At 44.0% G+C, this 21,538-nt stretch overlaps 1 protein-coding gene across 1 annotated transcript in view; it reads left to right on the forward strand.

The window, feature by feature from the left end:
* ylpm1 (YLP motif containing 1) overlaps positions 1 to 21,538 on the forward strand; it is a 142,627-nt gene that overhangs the window by 31,654 nt on the left and 89,435 nt on the right. The window contains exon 3 of the mRNA XM_038774362.1: positions 17,583 to 17,852. Within this exon, the coding sequence (XP_038630290.1) occupies positions 17,583 to 17,852 (270 nt within the window). The remainder of the gene's footprint in view (positions 1 to 17,582; positions 17,853 to 21,538) is intronic.

Consider the following 21,538-nt stretch of genomic DNA (forward strand, 5'->3'; position numbering starts at 1 on the left):
ACACCAGGTTAAAGTCCAACAGGTTTGTTACAAACACGAGCTTTCGGAGCACGGCTCCTTCTTCAGGTGAATGCCTGAAGAAGGAGCCGTGCTCCGAAAGCTCGTGTTTGTAACAAACCTGTTGGACTTTAACCTGGTGTTGTAAGACTTCTTACTGTGAAAAATATAGGACATACGATAAATACACAATGTAAATACATAGATATAGATATAGCGTGAAGCATATGGAGTATAGTGCTACAACAGTAGAGAATATGTGTAGAGAGATCAGTTTGGTCCGTGCAGTAGTCTGGCAACAGCGGGGAAGAAACTGTTTTTGAATCTGTTGGTCCGTGTTCTCAGACTTCTGTATCTTCTGCCCGATGGAAGAGGTTGGAAGAGAGAATAACCCGGGTGGGAGGGGTCTTTGATTGTGCTGCCCGCTTTCCCAAGCTAGCGGGAGTTGTGTTCAGAGTTAATGGATGGGAGGTGAGTTCATGTAACAGACTGGGCTGTGTTCATGACTCTGTAGTTTCTTACAGTCTTGGACCAAGCTGTAATGCAGCCAGATAGGATGCTTTCTACGGTGCATCTGAAAAAATTGGAATCAATGTGGAATGTCGAATTTCCTTAGTTTACTGAAAGCGCTGTTGTGCTTTCTTGGTCATAGCGTCGATGTGGGTGGACCAGGACAGATTGTTGGTGATGTGTACACCTAGGAATTGAAGCTGTCAATCATTTTCACCTCCGCACCATTGATACAGATAGGGGCGTGTTTGCTTCCTGAAGTCAGTGGGCGGTGCAGTGGTTAGCACTGTTGCTTCACAGGGCCAGGGTCCCAGGTTCACTTGCCGCTTGGGTCACTGTCTGTGCAGAATCTTCATGTTCTCCCTGTGTCTGCGTGGGTTTCCTCCAGGCGCTCCGGTTCCCTCCCACAAGTCCCGAAAGACATGCTGTTAGGTAATTTGGACATACTGAATTCTCCCTCAGTGTACCCGAGCAGGCGCCGTAGTGTTGCGACTAGGGGATTTTCACAGTAACTTCATTGCCGTGTTAATGGAAGCCTACTTTTGACAATAAAGATTATTACCTTCTCCAGATGCAGGAATTCTTCCAGGTCACTCACCCACATCCCCGCCTTTGGCGGCTCCAAGTCCCACCAGCACAAGATCCATTTCCAAGCTAGCAGGAAGGCAAAGGCCAATAATACATCGTCCTCTCTCCCCACCTACCAGATCTGCGTCACGCCAAATATTACCACTCTAGACATGGGGTCAACCCCCCCCACCCAAGAATCTCAGACATGACATCCGAGAACCCCCTCAACTTTGGACATGCCCCGGGCAGCGCATGGCACAGTGGTTACCACTGCTGCCTACGCCACTGAGGACCCGGGTTCGAATCCTGCTCATTCTCCCCATGTCTGCATGGGTTTCACTCCCACAACACAAGAGGGCAGCATGGTAGCATTGTGGATAGCACAATTGCTTCACAGCTCCAGGGTCCCAGGTTCGATTCCGGCTTGGGTCACTGTCTGTGTGGAGTCTGCACATCCTCCCCGTGTGTGCGTGGGTTTCCTCCGGGTGCTCCGGTTTCCTTCCACAGCCCAAAGATGTGTAGGTTAGGTGAATTGGCCATGATAAATTGCCCTTAGTATGCAAAATTACCCGTAGTGTTGGGTAGGGTTACTGGATTATGGGGATAGGGTGGAGGTGTTGACCTTGGGTAGGGTGCTCTTTCCAAGAGCCGGTGCAGACTCGATGGGCCGAATGGCCTCCTTCTGCATTGTAAATTCTATGTGCAGGTTAGGTGGATTGGCTAAATTGGCCCTTAATTGGAAAAAAAGAATTGAATACACTAAAAAAAAACTTTAACTTTCGAGTTGCCCAGACATGTGTACGTGATTTGCGGACCCTTTGCATACTGCCCACGCCTATCCTCCACCCCTATTTTTTAAAAACCAGCTCAGCCTCACAACCAACCTGTGAGCCCTATGTGCTGCCTAAAATGAAAATGAAAATCGCTTATTGTCACGAGTAGGCTTCAATGAAGTTACTGTGAAAAGCCCCTAGTCGCCACATTCCGGCGCCTGTCCGGGGAGGCTGGTACGGGAATCGAACCGTGCTGCTGGCTGCTTGGTCTGCTTTAAAAGCCAGCGATTTAGCTGAGTGAGCTAAACCAGCCCCTGGGTGAACTGGGTGAAGCTTAACCTTGCACACGACGAGGATGCATTCGTCCCCCACAGGGCTTCCTTCCACGACTCTCACTTCCCACCTAACTCCTCCCATTTCTGTTTGATCTCCTCGATCGGACCACCCTCCCTCTCCATCAACTCTCGGTAAATGTCTAGAAGTCTCCCCTCCCCAAAGCCACCCTCCAACAACAGCTTGCTTTGCAGCACCAAAGGTGGCAGCTCCCTCCTCACAAAGTCCCTCACCTGCAGGTTCCTGAAGCCATTCCTCTTGAGCAACTCCTACATTTCTTTCAACTCTTCCAGGCTTGCAAACCTATCCCCTGTAAACAAATCCCTAAGTACTCTGTCCCCACCTGCCACCACCCCTGGAATCTCACATCGAGTCCCGCCGGCACAAACCTGTGATTGTCACATATCGGCGCCCGCAATGACATGCCCTCTAACTCGAAGTGTTGCCTGCACTGGTTCCAAATCCGCAACGTTGGAACCGCCACCGGGCTCACGGCGTACCATTTAAAGTACCCTATTATTTATTTTTTCCAATTAAGGGACAATTTAACGTGGCCAATCCACCTACTCTGCACTTTGGGTTGTGAGGGTGAGACCCACGCAGACATGGGGAGAATGTGCAGACTCTACATGGACAGTGACCTGGGACTAGGATCAAACCCGGGGCCTTGGCACCATGCGGCAGCAGTGCTAGCCACCGTGCTGTCCACTTGGGAACAAAGATGGGGAGGTTCTGGAACACAAACAAGAACCTGGGAGCACCATCATTTTAACAATCTGCACGTGCCCAGCCTGTGACAGCGGCAACACATCCCACCTCTTTAAAGTCTACCTTTGTTCCCTCCACCAGTCGTGCCAAATTCAATTTGCAGCTGTACCCAGCTCTGCGCCACCTGAATTCATAGATCCTGAAAACCCGCCCCTACAACCTGGAACGGCAACTCTCCTTGTCTCCACTCCTGCCCTCTGGCATTAATCGGGAACACCTTGCTTTTCCCATGTTCAATTTATACCCCGAGAGCCGTCATAATTCCCTCAGATCTCATCCCTCCGAAGCTGCCCACTGGGTCTGAAATGTACAACAAAAGATTGTCCGCATACAACGAGACTCTGTGTTCGGCCCCACCCCGCTCAATCCTCCTCCAACCCCACAACGAGCCAACCCCACAACGCACTAAGTGCCATTGCCAACGGCTCTATCGCCAAAGCAAAATGCAATGGGGAAAGTGGCTCCCCCCTGCCTCGTTCCCCGATGTACCCTGACCTCGTCCTATTCGTCTGGACACTAGCCATCGGCTCCCTGTACAGCAACTGAACCCAATCCACGAGCACTGCTCAAAACCTGAACTGACCCTGCATCTCCAACAAATATGCTCACTCCACCAGATCAAAAGCCTTTTCCATGTCCATTCCCACCACAACTTCTACCTCCTGCCCCTCTGAGGGCATCACAATGACATCTGGCAACCTGCGCACATTCGCTGACTGCCGCCCCTTCACAAACCCCGTCTAGCCCTCCCATATCACCCTCCGTACACAATCCTCTATCTGCAACGTAAATACCTTAGCTAACAACTTTGCTTTCACATGAAGCAGCGAAAATGTGACGGTATCGGGTGGGTCCTTATCTTTCTTTAAAATTCGCAAAATGGATACCTGCGACAATGGTGGGGTGGGGCAGGGAAGTATCCCCCTTCCACTCGCCTCGTTGTGCATCCCCGCTAGCAGAGGTCCCAACTACACACCAAATATCTTCTAAAACTCTGCTGGGAACCAGTCTGACCCCGGGGCCTTCCGTGCCTGCATTGATCCTGCGCCGCCCATCACCTCCCTCGGCCCAATCGGGGCCCCAATCCCTGCACCCTCTCTTCCTCCAACCTAGAGAAATCAAACCCATCCAAGAACCGCCTCATACCGTTCTCCCCAAAGGCAAGGAGTTTGAGCTCGGAAATGAGCTGGAAGAGAAATTGCATCTTCAGAGTCTTTGTCGAATTGCTTCCCAGAGACTGAATCTTTTCATTTTTTGATGCAGTGGGAATTGGTGCTGTATGCCTAAAGTTAAAACAAATTAAGGGTTAACTTGTCAATAGACTACATTAAAAAAAATATAAACTTCTAACTAAAACATAGGAGAGCACATAGCAAATCTTGAAATAGCATTTTAAATTTATTTTTCTAGAAGCACAGCAGGTGGCCCAGCTCTGATGGAACAATAGACATGTTTTGTAAACCAATGGAGATTTAGGTTGCACACTGACATGAGTGTTATACTGTTGCAAGTGCTGTCTTCCTACGAAGATATTAAACCAATACCCTGTCTCCTCTCAGATGGACCTAAAAGATTCCATTGTACTTCCCAAAGAGAAGGAAAGTTCTCTCTCTGCCCTGGCCAACTTTTATCTCTTAACCAACATCACTGAAAGAGATCATCTGGTTCTTCTCTATGTTTGGTAGATTTATTGTGCAAACTAGTTGCTGCATTTTTTTCACATTACAGCAGTGACTACATTTTGAGAAATTTATTGGCTGTAAAGCACTTTCGGACATTTTAAAAGGCACAATATTTTGGAATGCTGGCTCCTGAATCTATCAGGGATCCTATTTTGTAAGGTGGCATCTGAATTAGAAACCAGATCTTTTCACATGGAAGGCTTTGATTCTCAAGGCCTTTCCATTGACGTCAGTGTTGAACTTTGAACTAAAGTGAGCAGTGAAATATTTATGTTGTCACAACCTCACGGATAACAGGAAGGTGAAGATTGAAATTTTGAGTCCTGTTCCTACATTGTATCTTTCTTCAAACATTCACTTGTTTTGTAAACGCTTTTGATTCAGGGAATTCTCGATTTATTTCAAATACCACAAACAACTAAATAGGTTGTTGCATGAATAAAACTAGCTGTTGGGAACTATCGTAGGAATTGCTTAGTTGTATACAGGGCCCATATTGTCTCCATCAGCTCTATTACTTATAGACCTAGGGTACTGAAGTTCCTTTGTGAGTGTAAGCCGTTGACTTTGTTGTGAAATTGGGAGGAATAATATATAGACATGGGTAGAATTATATCATTGTTATTAGCACTGAGAAACAGCACATATGTATCCATGTTTTTCAATCGTTACGTTTTTCCTCTTCCTATGTATAAAATCTTTTTTATGCCATGAAAATAATAATGTGAATATTCAGTAACCTTTGGAAAACAGCATCAAGTTACTAAGAGAGATGGGCTAGTAGTAATACATTACAGCCATGTATTCATGACCAGAACATCTGATTCTACTGGATGGGTAACACATTGGGTACATTACCAGACTGATCCAGAGTTGGTTACAATCTAACCATGGCTGTTTGTAAATTTGAATTTAGCTTTAAAAAAACACTAGAATAAAAAGCTGATATCAATAAAAAGTGACTATAAAAAGTTGGCATCAATAAAAGGTAAATAAAGCTGTCGGGGCGTCATAAAAATCCATTTGGTTCACTTATGCACTTCCGGGAAGGAACCTTGCAATCATAGCTGATCTGGTTGATAAATTACTAGTCCCATACCAATGTGATTCTTAATTGCTCGGAAATTGCATGATAAAGTATTCAATTGTATAAAACTGGCACAAGAAAGAAAAAGACAGACGACCCTGCTTCAAACTAAAGATCAGATTTGGGCACAGCAAGAGCACACCCAGTTCACTCTATCCTGCAGTGTTCCTCACTAATCTGGTAATAGTGTCAAAGTTTGGAGAGCTGTTTCCATTAAGAAATAGAGCTGATTTAAACAATTTATATTTGTATAGTGGGTTTAGAAAAAGGTTTGAGTTTAGTTTAATGCTTAATTTGTGTTTCTGTGCTTGTGTGCTAAGAAAAGTTAAAATGTTATTTAGTTCATATTAAAGAAAAGTGCCTGCATGTCTTTGCATTTTGGTTTCACTTTAAGGTGTGCTTGCATCGTAATTAAAAGCTTACAATATAAAAGCAATTAGAGGTTAAAAAAAAAACTAAGCTGTTGCATTGTAACCAGGGGCTCACACTAAAAAGTATAAGCACTTGTGGTTCAGTTGGCCCCAAATACCTAAGAAAGCAGCTCTCGCAGAAACTGCGAGCGAGGCAGGGCAATGGAGTAAGGGCAGAGAGCAAATTCCAGAAGCTGAAGAACAGTTCATAAAACCAGGAGATGAAAAGAAAGCCCGGGGAAGACTGATATCAAAGGGACAGGGGCAGCACGGTGACACAGTGGTTAGCACTGCTGTCTCACAGCACCAGGGACCGGGGTTGTATTCCGACCTTGGGTGACTGTGTGAAGTTTGCACATTTTAGATTTTTAAAATAATCTTTATTGTCACAAGTAGGGTTACATTAATACTGCAATTAACATTCTCCCCCTGTCGGCGTGGGTTTCCTCTAGGTGCCCTGGTTTCCTCCCACTGTCTAAAGATGTGCAAGTTAGGTGGATTTGCCATGCTAAATTGCCCTTAGGTAAGAGTTATAAGGATCGGATGAGAAATGGGCCTAGGTAGGGTGCTCTTTCAGAGGGTCGGTACAGACTCGATGGGCCGAATGGCCTCCTTCTGCACGATGATTCTATATGACAAAGAACAGGATTCTGAACCAGGTGCTGTTCATTTTAAAAGAAAGTGGGAGAGGTTTCCAATTAAAGATAGAGCTGCAAGGTGCAGATCTGGTGAAGTCAGCTAATGAGAAGCCAGACATCTGAAGTAATCCTAAGGATTCGGATTAGTAATCCAGCCTATAAAGCAGTACTGTTCTGTTGGCATGGCTGGGTACCTGAGAGATTACGTGGAAGCTTGAATACAAGCAGCACAGTTGGTAGCACGTTTGCTTCACAGCTCCAGGGACCCAGTTTTTATTCTCGGCTTGGATCACTGTCTGTGTGTGGAGTCTGCACGTTCTCCTGGTGCTCCGGTATGCTCCCACAAGTCCCGAAAGACGTGTTGTTAGGTAATTTGGGCATTCTGTATTCTCCCTCTGAGTCCCCGAATAGGCGCCGGAATATGGCGATTCGGGGCTTTTCACAGTAAATTCATTGCAGTGTTAATGTAAGCCTACTTGTGATAATCAAGATTATTATTATGTTATATACAAGGTAATGGTATACTGAAAGGAGAGGTTTAAATACTGCATGTAGATCCTTGGTGAAGGCATCTGAGTGTGTTGTGTGGGAGAAGATTTCAAAATGTGCTCTTCAAGAGTGGTGATTGGAAAGCCTCGTGTGGAAGTCAGAGTTGAAGTGAGACCAGTTGGCTCATAGTGTGCCGCGCATCTGGGGGATGAGAAACCCTCAGAAATTGAATTGGGTGGCATCTGTTACTTGGTTTCAGAGGGTGACATATCTGACCACATTTCATCTATTGATTAACATGGACTGTACTTCCTGAAAACATTATAGTACAAGATATTTTGTAATCTGTGTAATCCTTCAAGATCTGTGAAGGTGTAGTGGGAGTGAAGGAGTAATGCATTATAGTTAATCTTTGCTTGTTAATAAATGTTTTATTCATATGTCAAAAGTTAATCTGCAGTCCTGTAACTCTGCTCATTTGCATCTCTAAACAAAAAAATAAAACTTGTGATCTACTGAGCCAGAGTTCTGTTCTGGGATCTGACTGTCCAGTAGTAATATTAGCTGGATCGTAATGATTTCACAGACTAAGGAAGCAACAGCCTGGTGTGACCATGCTCACAGAGTCATGGTCGGGAGTAAGGGGCGGCATGGCAGCACAGTGGTTAGCACTGTTGCTTCCCAGCTCCAGGGTCCCAGATTCAATTCCCGGCTTGGGTCTGCACGTTCTCCCCGTGTATGCGTGGGTTTCCTCCGGGTGTTCCGGTTTCCTCCCACAGTCCAAAGATGTGTAGGTTAGGTGGATTGGCTCTGCTAAATTGCCCTTAGTGTCCAAAAGGGTTAGGTGGAGGTTACTGGGTTACGGGGATGGGGTGGAGGCGTTGGCTTAGGTAGGGCGCTCTTTCCAAGGGCTGGTGCAGACTCGATGGGCCAAATGGCTTCCTTCTGCACTATAAATTCGATGATTCTATGATCTACTAAGGTTCCAGACTCCTCATTCATGAGCATGTCTCATCACAGGAGCAGAACAGACCCTTCCAAGATGGCAGCACAATGGTATATAATTGGGTGGAAGTGGCCCTGACTCCGAATCCGTGAAGCCTCGTGGAATAGATCAAACATGGGCAAGGAAACCTGCTAATTACCTTCCCTCATTGATGAGTAAACACTCATCCAAGTTGAACAACACTTGGAGGAAGCTTGGAGTAGAAGGGCTCATATATATTCTGGATGGGAGACTTAAGTGTCCATTGATAAAAGTGGATCGGGAGTACTAACATTGACTGATCTCCGAAGAATTTAGGTGACGTGCTGGTTATGCAGCAGGTAGTGAGAGAATAATATGAGGGCGTAATCAACTTGACCTGGACCTCCTCAATTTACCTATTGCAGATGCATCTATCTATGTTGTCAATAATGACAGCATATTCCTTGAGACAGAACCAAGTCTTCACACTGTGCACACCCTCTCTTGTATTGTTTGGTTCTATCATTGTACCAAGCGGGACAGGTAATAGCATGAAGAAATAGGGTGTGGTTATTTTTAAAAACAAAACTTCATTATAACTAAAATATTAAACTTTGTTAACTTCTCACCTGAAAAGAACAGCTTACAATTTACACCTTAAACACTATTAAACAACAAGAAAACAACACACATCTCTGAATCTATCTTACTGTGGGAGAATTGTGGAATCAGCATCAGGCAGATCAGAATTCAACTCCTCTCTACAAAGTTTCTCCACCAACTTTGCCTCTCTCCACAGCCTTCTCCAAAAAAACTGCTCCTCTCCAGAGCTTCTCAAAATGGCTCTGCCTTCCTTGGCTCCACACAACAATCATCTCATCTGAAGCTGAAAAACAAATTATCTCTGCCGAATGGAAAGCACATTAACTCCCCAGGAACTTTCCCAGTCAAACTACAGTTTATTAATCTAGACTGAAAAACATTCCGTGTCAATTTCATCTTCTGGCTGCTAAAAACGCAGAGGCCTGTAAAACAGAATTCTTTAAAAAATATATATTACCTTTGCAGTCAACCACACTCTAACCCCAGCCCTTTAATCCTTAAATTGTCCAATGCATAGAACTCAATATTATCAAAGTCTTCCAGTCGACACACACAAGTGGGGAGCAGCTGATCGGAGTGGCAGGGAAATTTGAAAAATAAGCAGCGTTGCAAGGGCCAGAGGCACAGTACCGGAGGTCAGAGAGAGAATGAAGCTGGTGGGGAGCAGTTGATCGGAGTGGCAGGAAAACTTTAAAAAGAAGTGGACAGTGAGAGCCAGAGGCACAGAGTGCCGGAGAGAATGCGAACCTGGTGGGGAGCAGCTGATGGGAGCGGCGGGAAAACTTTGGAAAGAGCCGCATTCACTGGATGCAGAGGCGGAGCTCCTAAAGTGGCATCGGGATTCAGAAAGCGACGCGGGCAGATGAAACTGCTGATTGGGTCAGTGGGGGCAGGTGTGGGCCAGGGTAGGAGTTGCAGTAGCAGTACAGTATAGAGTGAACATGTCTGTGATATCGCAGGTAAGTAACTGGTCAGTGAATTTCTTTCTTCTACCTTTCTGACTTTGGAAGTGAATGCCTGGTACGGAAACAAATTGCAGGAAGTAAAGATTAGTGGTATGAAGAAAAACAAATTGAAATTCTAAGTTAAATAAATTCTAATTAAACAAAATAGGCCAGGCGATGTGTTGTAGCTGCAACATGTGGGAGTTGGTTCCATGGGAAATGGAACGCATTGTGGTCATGGCAACCATGTCTGTAGCAAATGTTGGTTGCTCGAGGAACTTTGGCTCAGAGTTAATGAGCTGGAATATGAGCTTCAGACATTGAGACACATCAGGGAGGGGGATAGTTACCTGGATAGAGCATTTCATGAGGCAGTCACACCCCGTAGATTAACTGCCTTAAATTCTGTCAATGGGTCAGGGACAGGAGGGTGTGACTGCAAGTGAGGCAGGTAGAGGGATCCAAATGATAGCACTGCAAGTGCCTTAACCCTTGTCCCTGTCCAACAGGTATGAAATTCCTGCTCCTTGAGTGGATGAGAGAGGGCACTGTAGGGAGGATGAGCAATCTGACCATGGCACTGTGGTTCAGGGAGCTGTTCAAGTGGGGGGAGAAATGTCAAATTATAGTTGGGGATCATATAGTCAGGGGAATAGACACTGTTCTCTAGCCAGGATCGAAAATCTCAGAGACTGTGTTGAATGCCTGGTGCCAGGGTTTGGGAAATCTGCTCTGGGCTGTAATGGAACTTAAAGTGGGAGGATCCAGCGGTCATGGTTCATGTAGAGACCAACGACATAGGGAGAACGAGGATTGAGGTTCTGTGTCGGCAGGTTGAGAAGTCAGACACTAAATTAAAGAACAGAACTTCCAAAGTTAGGATCTCTGAATTATAATCTGAGCCATGTGCAAATTGGCATAGGGTATGTAAAATTAAAGAGATGAATATGTGGCTCAAAGACTAGTGAAGGAGAAGTGGATGTCGATTCCTGGGACTTTTGCATCAGTACTGGAGTAAGTGGGGGCTGTACCTTTGGGACGGTGTATATCTGAACCATGCTGGGACCAGTGTTCCTGGGGACCGTATAACTAGGGAAGTGAAGAGAGCTTTGAACGAAAGTGTGGAGGCGAGGGTTCAGTTGCTTGTAAAATTATGAGGTTAAAGGTTGGGGTACAGGTTAGTGATCAGTCTGAGTGTCAACAGAAAACAACAGGTAGCAACAGATTAAATGAACACAATGCACCAAGGACTCGTACAAGAACCCTAACTAGAAAGGGGGAGGGTTCCAAGAACGGAAGGTTTAAAAAAAAATCAGGGGTGTAAGAGTGAGCGGTGGGACAGGATAGTGAGGGGGAACTTGACTGTCCCAGTGCGACAGGCTGGGGCAGGAAACATAAACAATATGCAACACCGAGCAAATCTAGAGTTGTAAACAACTATAAAAAAATCAAAGCTAAATGTTCTTTATGCACAAAGAATTTGCAACCAGATAGCTGAGTTGATAGTACAGATTGCAACATAAGAGCATGATGTATTGACTATTACAGAAACATGGTTGCAGGGTGAACAGGACTGGGTGCTCAACATTCCAGGAAATACAATGTTCCAAAAAAACAGCCCGAAGGAGAAAGGAGGTGGTGACATTGTTAATTAAGGAAGGTTCAGAGCAATGCTAAATTGTGATTTAAAGGCAGTGGATACTGATGTAGAATCTGTTTGAGTTGAAATCCTGAATAGCAGGGGAAGAGAGGAGGCATAGTGGCTCAGTGGTTAGCACTGCTGCCTCACGGCCCTGAGGATCCTGGTTCGATCCCGGCTCCAGGTCACTGTCTGTGTGGAGTTTGCACCATTTTCACCCGTCTGCGTGGGTCTCACACCCCCACAGCCCAAAGCTGTGCAGGGTAGATGAATTGGCCACGCTAAATTGCTCCTTAATTGGAACAAAAAGAATTGGGTATTCTAAATATATATTTTTAAAATGAATAGCAGGAGAAGGAAAACAAGGGTGGAAGTCGTCTAAAGACCCCCAAAATATGACTACTCGAATGGCCAGAGTATAAATGGGGAAATATCAAGGGCCTGTATAAAGGGGACTGCAATTATCAAGGGAGATTTTAATCTGCATATTAATGGACAAACCAAACTAGCATGTAGTGTAGAAGAATAATTTGTGCTTCAGGAATTGTCTTTTAGAGCAGTACGTTGTGGAACCTACCTGGGAACAGGCTATTTTAGATTTGATGTAATGAAGGATTAATAAATAACCTTGTGGTTAAGGATCCCCAAGGGGGTAGTGACCACAATGTGATAGAATAGCAGATAGTTTGTGGGTTAGCGCCATAGATTCACAACCAGTGTCTTCAACATAAAGAGCTATTATAATATGAGGGAGGAATTCTCTTAAGGTGAACTGGGTATAAGATACAGGCCAATCGATGAGCAGTGGCAGATATTCAAACAGCCGGTCCATAATACTCAGCAGGCGTTTATCCCAATCAAAGAAAGGGATTCCACGAGGAAGAGGCAAAATCCATGGTGATCCATCCGTCATGATCCGTGACTGATCCAAAGGCAAAAGGAGGTCGAGTATGTTGTTGAATTGAAAAGCAAGATATACAAAATGGCATGGGATAGTAGTAGACCAGAGGACTGGGAAGTTTTTCGAATTTAGCAGCAAAAAACTAAAGCTCATAAGGAAGAAAATGAATTTTGAGAGATAACTTGCATGCAGTATAAAAACAAACAGCAAGAGTTTCTATTTATAAATAGGAAGCGGCTAAGGTAAATGTGGGACCTCTACGAAACGAGGCTGTGAATTAATAGCAGCAAACAAAGAAATGGATATGCAAAATATATTTTTTGCATCAGCGTTAACTGTGGAAGACGTTGCAAACATCCCTGAGGTATCGAATGGGCTGATTTCAAATATAATCTCAATCGCAAGGGATAAAAGGTATTAGAGAAATCCAAGGGGCTAAAGGCAGACAAGCCGCCAGGACCCGATGAACTGCACACTTTAATGGAAGTGGCTGCAGCGATAATGGACCCATTGGTTGAAATTTTTCATAACTCGTTAAATTCCGGGAGGGTTCAAGAAGATTGGAAAACAACCTTGCTCAAACAGGGGGAAAGTCAGAAGGCAGGTAGTTTATCACTGGCAAGACGCTGGAGTCAATAATCAAAGAGGAAATAGTTAATCATTTAGGAAAGCTGAATACAATTAAACCTGGTCAACATGCTTTTATGAAAGGTAAATCATGTTTAACAAATTTGCTTGACTTCTTTTGAGGATGTAACCGGAAGAGTTGATGGAGAGAAACCTGTAGATGTAGTGTATTTAGGATTCCAAAACGCATTTGACAAGGTGCCGCATAAGAGTCTGGTCCATAAAGTAAAAGCCCATGGAATTGGAGGAAGCGTGTTAGCATGGATCGAAAACTAGTTGTCACATAGAAAACAGAGTTGGAATAAATGGATCCTTTTCAGAGTGAAAAGATTTAACTAGTGCAGTACCGGAGGGATCAGTGCTTGGTCCGCAATTGTTGACTATTACTTTAATGACCTGGAGGAAGGAACAGAATGTAAAGTTTCCAAATTTGCTGGTGACACGGAAATAGGTGGAAGGGCATGTTGTGATGTGGAAATTGTGATCTGCAAAGGGATAGAGATAGATTGGGTGACTGGGCAGAAAACTAGCAAATGGAGTTCAATGGGGGAAGTATGAGGTTATGTACTTGTGTAGGAAGACTCAAAAGGCAGGTTATTATCTAAATGGAGAGAGACTGCAGGTGCAGTACAAAAGGATATAGATGTTCTCGTGCCTTAATCACAAAAAGCTGGCAGGCCGGTCCAACAAGTAGTTAAGGCAAATAGCATTTTGTCCTTTATTGCAAAGGGATTGGCGTTTAAAAATAGAGTTTTTGTTGCAATTGTACAGGGTGTTGGTGAGGCCTTACCTAGAATACTGCGTATAGTTTTGGTCCCGTTCCCTAAAAATAAATTTTAAAAGGTAACACTGGAGGCAGTCCAAAGGAGATTCACCAGGCTAATTACTGAGAGTTGTCCTACCAAGGGAGATTAAATAGGCTGTGTCTGTATTCCTTGGAGTTTAGAAGAATGAGGGGTAACATTTAAAGATAGATCCTGAGGGAGTTTAACAGGGTAGACGGTGAGATGTTTTCACAAGTGGGAGTGTCTCGAACAAGGAGACATAGCTATAAGATAAATGGCTGGTCATTTAAAACTGAGAGGTGTAAAAATTTCTTCTTGCAGTCAGGGGAGAACCTCTGGAATTCTCTGCCCTGGAGGATGGTGGAGGTTGGATCAGTAGAAGTATTTAAATTGGAGGTGGATAAATATTTGCTGAATTGAGGGCTATGTGGAAATGGCACAGAAAAGGAATAGAGACCAGCAGAGATCAGCCACGTACTGAAAGGCGGACCAGGCTTGAAGGGCCTGGTCGCCTACTCCTATTTCATGTTTCTTGTGATCCAAATATGACAAAAGAGTTGAAAGAGCAAGGATGAAGTGGTTACACTGGATATTAAAGTAGTATTCGACCGGTAGTATTCCTCAGCACTAAAAAAAACTGGGTAAAACTGAAGTAAATGGGGAGTACGGTAAACTCAATTGGGTAGATTCATAGCACAAAGGAAGAGATGGGTATTGGAGACAAATCATCTCAGCCAAGGGCATTGTTGCAGATGCTTCTTAAACCAATGTCCTTGGCGAAGATGGAAGTTGGGGACGAATCATCTCAGCTGAGGACATTGAAGGGGATGTTTTAAACGAGTGCCCTTGGCCCAATTATCTGCAGTTGCTTCGACAATGACCATCCCTCCAACACAAGGTCTGACATGGAGCTGTCACTGAATTACTCCAGGTTGTATGCAGATAAAGCCATGCAATCTCCAGGCTTGGGCTGATAAGTGTCAGCAAATGGCCATTTTTTTTTGTTCAGGGGATGTGGGTATCATTGGCTGGACCAGCAATTACTGTATTGGCTAATTGCCCTTGATCTGAGTGTCATTTAAGAGTCAATCACCTTGCTGTGGGTCTGAAATCACATCAGACTAGGTAAGAGTGGCAGATTTCCTTCCCCAAAGGACATGAATGAACCAGATAATCAACAATGTTTCATGGTCAGAGTTTTAATTCCAGATTATTATTCAATTAAGTATTGCTATCACCTGTGGTGGGATTCAGAGCATTACCCTGGGGTCTCATTACTAGTGCAGTGGCAATATCATTAGACCAGTGCTCTTCCTCCAGCAAGAGAGAGTTTAACCTAATACCCTTGATGTGCAATGAAGTTACCGCTGTCGAATCAGCATTCTGGACGGTCACCATTGACCAGAAACTTAATGGAACCAGCACATAAATACTGTGACAACAAAAGCAAGTTAGAGGCTGGGGGCTCCTAACTTACAAAGATTCCTCACCATCAACAGGAACCTGTCAAAACTGTGATGGATTGCTGTTCAGTTGCCTGGATGGATGTAGTTACAACTTGAGAAGCTCGACACCATCCAGAGTAAAGCTATCTGCATTATTGGCAGCCCACCCGCTACTTTAAGTATTTTACTTCCTCCACAATAGGCACACCATGCTTATGGTGTGTAATATTTGGAACATGCCGATGGACTGAATGGCCTCCTGCGCTGTAAATTCTATGATTCTATGCTTAAAAACAACTCACCAAGGCAGATTTGACATCATCTGCTATACTTGAAGACTCTAGCACTTGAGCGGACAAGAGCAGCAATAGTATGGGGACATATTCAACTGCCATATTCCTCTCCATGTCACACACCACCTTAACGAGGGCATATATCGCTGTCCACTCAGTGCCAGTGGGATAAAATCCAGGAAATTCAACTTGATAATGCTTGTCAGCGCCTTAACCATACAGAGTGCTATCCTTTCTTAGATCCTAGCCTTTCTGAAGCCTGAAACATTAACCTGGTTTAGCACAGGGCTAAATCGCAGGCTTTGAAAGCAGGCCAGCAGCGCAGTTCAATTCCCGTACAAGCCTCCCCGAACAGGCGCCGTAATGTGGCGACTAGGGGCTTTTCACAGTAACTTCATTTGAAGCTTACTTGTGACAATAAGCGATTTTCATTTCATTTCATATTCTGTGCCTCAACTAACAACGGCAAGTATCCCATCTGCCTTCTTAACCACTTTATCCACCTGTACTGCTGTCTTCAAGGATCTATGGACATGCACAGACCAAGGGTCTGATCCTCTGCACTACCTGGGGTCCTACAATTCATTGTATATTCCCTCACCTCGTTAGTCCTCCCAAAATGCATCATCTCTCACTTTTCAGGGTTACATTCCATTTGCCACTGTCCTGCCCATCTAACCAGCCCGCCTACATCATCTGTTAGGGGCTAGTTTAGCACACTGGGCTAATTCGCTGGCTTTAAAAGCAGACCCAGGCAGGCCAGCAGCACGGTTCAATTCCCGTACCAGCCTCCCCGAACAGGTGCGGAATGTGGTGACTAGGGGCTTTTCACAGTAACTTCATTGAAGCCTACTCGTGACAATAAGCGATTTTCATTTCATTCATTTTCATTTCATTTCATTTCATTCTGACGAAGGGTCATAAATCTGAAATATTAACAGTCACAGATGCTCCTAGCCCTGCTGAATATTTTCAGAATTTTCTGTTTTTATTTCAATGCATGGATTTGATAACTAAATCACAGGTTTGTATATCAGAAGTATGGTAAAATGAAACATTTGTTTGATTATTGGAAGCTTGTAACTCACGGTGCACAGAATATACTTTGAGCTCTTCTAGCTGTTTCTCGGAATTGTGAGGAATATGTATTACGATTTGGCATCCTGCAGGCTTGTTTGCAGGGGTTGTTTACTATGCTGTTCTGCTCCTTGGAACAGACCAGTGAGGTTCTCAGGAAGTTGTCAAGCCTTCCTTCCAATCATGAAATCCCTTGAATGGCTGATGATCTAATGCAGTTAAGCGGTACATTATTGGGCAGTATTAACTAACACTTGTAGATAGCTAAAGGTAACTTTTAAGATATAGCAATATGAGAAGAGTTGTGTTGAAGGTCGACAGTTTAATGTTGATGGTCAACAAAGAAGAATGTTGTGTTTAACATTAAGGAAGATTTGCAATTACTGTAAATCTTTTAAACGCTCTGTAAATTTGTCTTGTAGGTTGTAGCTTGAGCAAAGTTGGCATTCTTCAAAGTTGGCTGAAGACATGAAAGTTATATTGTGATTCCAGATCTTTCATTTGTCTGGGTAGTGATCAGGCAAATTGGATTGTAGAAGTTGTTCGGACTGAGTAGCCAGTCATGCTAGATCAAAGTAAATATCTTATGCTGGAGCAGAAAAAGGAATTGGATGATGAAAGGATTTGAGCTGCAAAATAATACATTGAGCAAGCCATACAGTGGGGTAAACAAAATAATAACATTTTGAAATTATTGTCCCTGTTCTGGGACTCACTGGAATTTGGTGCGGTCAAGATAGTGGAAAGAAAATGTATAAAGTGGGAGCAAAGCACAAGTGCAAAGTGCAGTATTGATGTTTACATTTCACTTGCAATATCATTGCATTATTTTTTAAAGTTCAAAATAGGTGCTACGAGGTTCTAGAATTTCCCAGCTCTGAAGAGTATATTAATTTGATGCAAAAAAAATGCTTTGAAGTAATATGCATTACAATTTTGGAATATTTTGTACTATCAATTGCACAGGTCAGCAGGCCAGGAGCAAATTTACAATTGTGATCCTCGAGTTGGAACCATAAATATGAATTATCTGCATTCTCTTAGCAGCAACAACAGTATTGGTACCAGCAGCACGTGCAGAACCTACAGAAACATGGAAGCCAACCGTATGGAGGCCAGCCGGAGCAGAGCCAGGGTGTAGAAGTGACTCAGACCAGTGACTCCGTGCAGCAAACACCAGATGAGACCATACCCTCTTATACTACTCAGCCACCTTTGCCACCAGCTCCACCTTATGAGGCCACCAAAACGCAACCACCACCTCCACCACCCAAAGAGGAGATACCCCCTCCACCACCGCCTGAAGAAGCAAAGGTAGGGAAGACCGTTTTATGTCTTTACTGTAAATTAATGACACTTCCTTTTTTTAACCATATGAAAGGGAAATTTTGACAACTGTATTGCTGAATCCGACATTCAAGTTTTTTTGTAGGATATCTTGGATAAAGGTTAGAGCTGTGAATCAATTTCTGCTATTCCAACTGATCATCTCAAGGAAATTATCAACAATGTTTTTCCTGGCAATTGAGCGTATGTGTATAATTAAGGGAGCCACAAAAAACTTGTTCAGTGCTTAAATGGAATGTTTGTGGAAGGTGTAGCAATCAAGCAAGTTGCAATGTTGTTGCAGCTGCACTCTCTTGGGCAAGTGCAGGATATTCCTTTATGCTCCCGACTTGTGCCTTGTTGGTGGTGGGCATGCTTTTGGAAGTCAGGAGGTGAGTTACCGCAGGAATCCTAGCTTTTGACCTGGCTATGGTAGCCACCGTATTTATATGGCCAGTCCAGTTCAATTTCTGGTCCATGGTAACCTGTACGATGATGATCGTGGGGAATTCAGCGATGGTAATGCCATTGAATGTCATGTGGTGATGGTTAGATCATCTTTTGTTGGAGATGGCTATTGACTGGCATGAATAATACTTGCATCTTGTCAGCCCAAGCTTGAATATTTTTCATGTCCTTGTACATTTGTGCATGGACTGCTTCAGTATTTGAGGAGTCAAGGGAATGGTGCTGGACATTGTGAACCATCAACGAATATCCCCACTTCTGACCTCGTGATGGAAGGATGGTCATTGATAAAGCAGCTGAAGACGTTCTGCAGGACACTAGCCTGAGGAACTCCTGCCTTGATGTCCTGGAGCGGAGATAATTGCCCTTCTACCACCACAACTGTCTTCCTTTGTGTTAGGTATAAGTTCATAAGATAAGGGAGCAGAATTAGACTATCTGGCCCATCACGTCTGCTCCGCCATACGATCATTGCTGATCTCATCATGGCCTTAACTACACCATCCTGTCCGTTCTCCATAACCCTTCAACCCATTACCAATTAAAAATCTGTCTACCTCCTTAAATGTACTCACTGTCCCTGCATTCACTGCACTCTGAGGTAGCAAATTTCACAGATTCACAACCCTTTGGGAGAAGTTGTTTCTCCTCAACCTCTGTTTTAAATTTGCTGCCTCTTATCCCAGGACTTTGACCTCTCATTTGAGAATGCTCCATGAGAGGAAGCATCCGCTCCACGTCTACTTTATCCATACCTTGTATCATCTTGTATACCTCAATTTTGTCTCCTCTCATTTTTCTAAACTGTAGAGAGTATAGGCCTAAACTGTTCAATCTCTCTCCATACAACAAACCCACCATCTCTGGAATAAACCTAGTGAATCTCCTCTGAATTTTCTCCAATGCCACTACATCTTACCTCAAATAAGTGGACCAAGATTGTGCACAATACTCCAGGTGCGATCTCACTAATGCCTTGTATAATAGCAGCAACCTTTCCTCACCTTTTATACTCTTCCTTCAATAAAAAATGCCAACATTCCATTTGCTTTCTTTATTATCTGCTGTACCTGCTTGCTAGTTTTCTGTAACTCATGAACGAGAACCCCCAGATCCCTCTGCAATGGAACACCCCGAAGACTCTCCCCATTTAGAAAATTTGCTTTTCCCATTTTTCTGGCCAAAATGCATGACCTCACACCTATCCACGTTGAACTCCATCTGCCACATTTTGGCCCACTCTCCTAACCTATCTATATCTATTTGTAAAGTTCTTATTTCCTCATTGCAACTTACTGTCTCACCTATTTTTGTGTTGTCTGCAAATTTAATTATAGAACCGTCTATCCCTGTATTCAAGTCATTTGTATAGATTGCAAATAGCTGGGGCCCCAAGACCGAACCCTGAGGCACCCCACTAGTTATATCTTGCGATCCAGAAAAAGACCCATTTATCTCGACTATCTGCCTTCTGTCCGTCAGCCAGTCTTCTATCCAAGCTAATAAAGTACTCCTAATCCCATGTGAATTGTAAATTAATCTTGTAAATTAACCTGTGCTGCACCTCATCAAACCTACCAAAAATCCAGAAATACGACATCTACAGGATTCCATTATCCACTTTGCTTGTTACATCTTCAAAGAACTCTAGTAAATTAGTCAAACACGATTTGCTTTTCATAAAACCATGCTGCTCTGATGGATAGCATTTTGACTTTCCAAATGTGCTGATATTACCTCCTTGAAAATTCATTCAAATAATTTCCCAACAACAGATGTTAAACTGACTGTTTGTAATTTCCCACATTCTGCCTCGTTCACTTTTTGAATAAGGGTGTTAGGTTAATATTATTCCAATCCACTGGAGCCTTTCCCACGACCAGGGAATTTTGGAATATTCTAACCAATGGATCCACTATCTCTGCTGCCACTTCCTTGAACACCCTAGGATGTAGACCATCAGGCCCAGGGGGGTTGTCTGCCCTCAATGCCAATAGTTTGTTGAGTACCATTTCCCTATTGATGTTGATTGTTCTAAGTTCCTCCCTTTCTATTACCTCTGAATTACCAGTTCCTATAGGAATGGTACTCGTGCCCTCCACCATGAATACTGAGGCAAAGTATTGATTTAGCATCTTTGCCATTTCTGTGTTCCCTACTGTTAACTCACCAGTTTCATCTTCCAAGGGACCAACGATTCACTTCAGCGTCTCTCTTCTCTTTTATGTACTTAAGCTTTTGCTATAAGGTATGGCTCCAACCAGCACAGAGTTTTCCCCTGATTCCCATTGACTCCAGTTTTGCTGGGGTGGTCCTTGATGCCATACTTGGTCAAATGTTGCCTTGATGTCAAGGACAGTCACTGCCACCTCGCCTCTCGCGATCAGTTCTTTTGTCCGTATTTGAACCAGTGGTGTAATGAGATCAGGAGCTGAGTGGCTCAGGCGGAACCGAAATTCATTGGCCATGAGCAAGTTATTGCTGAGTAAGTGATGCTTTGTAGCGCTGTTAATGACCCCTTCCATAATTTTACTGATGATTGAGAGTAGACTGATTGGGCGGTGAGTGGCTGGGTTGGATTTGTCCTATACACAGGACACCTGAGGAATGTTCCACATTGCTGGGTAGATACCAGAGTTGTAGCTGTACTGAAACAGGTTGGCCAGGGGCACAGCAGAAGGTTCCAGGGATGAAACATTTCAGTTGCTTGGAGAGACTAGAGAATCTGTAATTGCTCTCGTTGGAGCAACAAAGATTCAGAAGGGATCTGAGGCTACAGCTGCAGTATTGTGTGCAATTCTGGTGGCCACATTACAGAAGGATGTGATTGCTCTGGAGCGGGTGCAGAGGCATTTCACACCGATGTTGCCTAGGATGGAACGTTTAAGTTATGAAGAGCGATTGGATAGGCTTGGGTTGTTTTTGCTCTATCAGAGAAGACCGAGGGACAACCTGATCGACATGTACAAGATTATGAGGGGCATGGACAGGGTGGATAGGGAGCAGCTATTCCCTTAGTTGAAGGATCAGTTACAAAGGGACACAAGTTCAAGGTGAGGGGCAGGAGGTTTGAGGGGGATTTGAGGAAATAGGTTTTTATCCATAGGGTGGTGACGGTCTGGATTGCACTGACTGGGAGGGTGGTAGAGACGGGTTGTCTCACGTCATTTAAAAAGTACCTGGATAGGGCAGCACGGTGGCACAGT

Source organism: Scyliorhinus canicula, chromosome 2, assembly GCF_902713615.1.
Source record: "Scyliorhinus canicula chromosome 2, sScyCan1.1, whole genome shotgun sequence".
NCBI classification, from domain to species: Eukaryota; Metazoa; Chordata; class Chondrichthyes; order Carcharhiniformes; family Scyliorhinidae; genus Scyliorhinus; species Scyliorhinus canicula.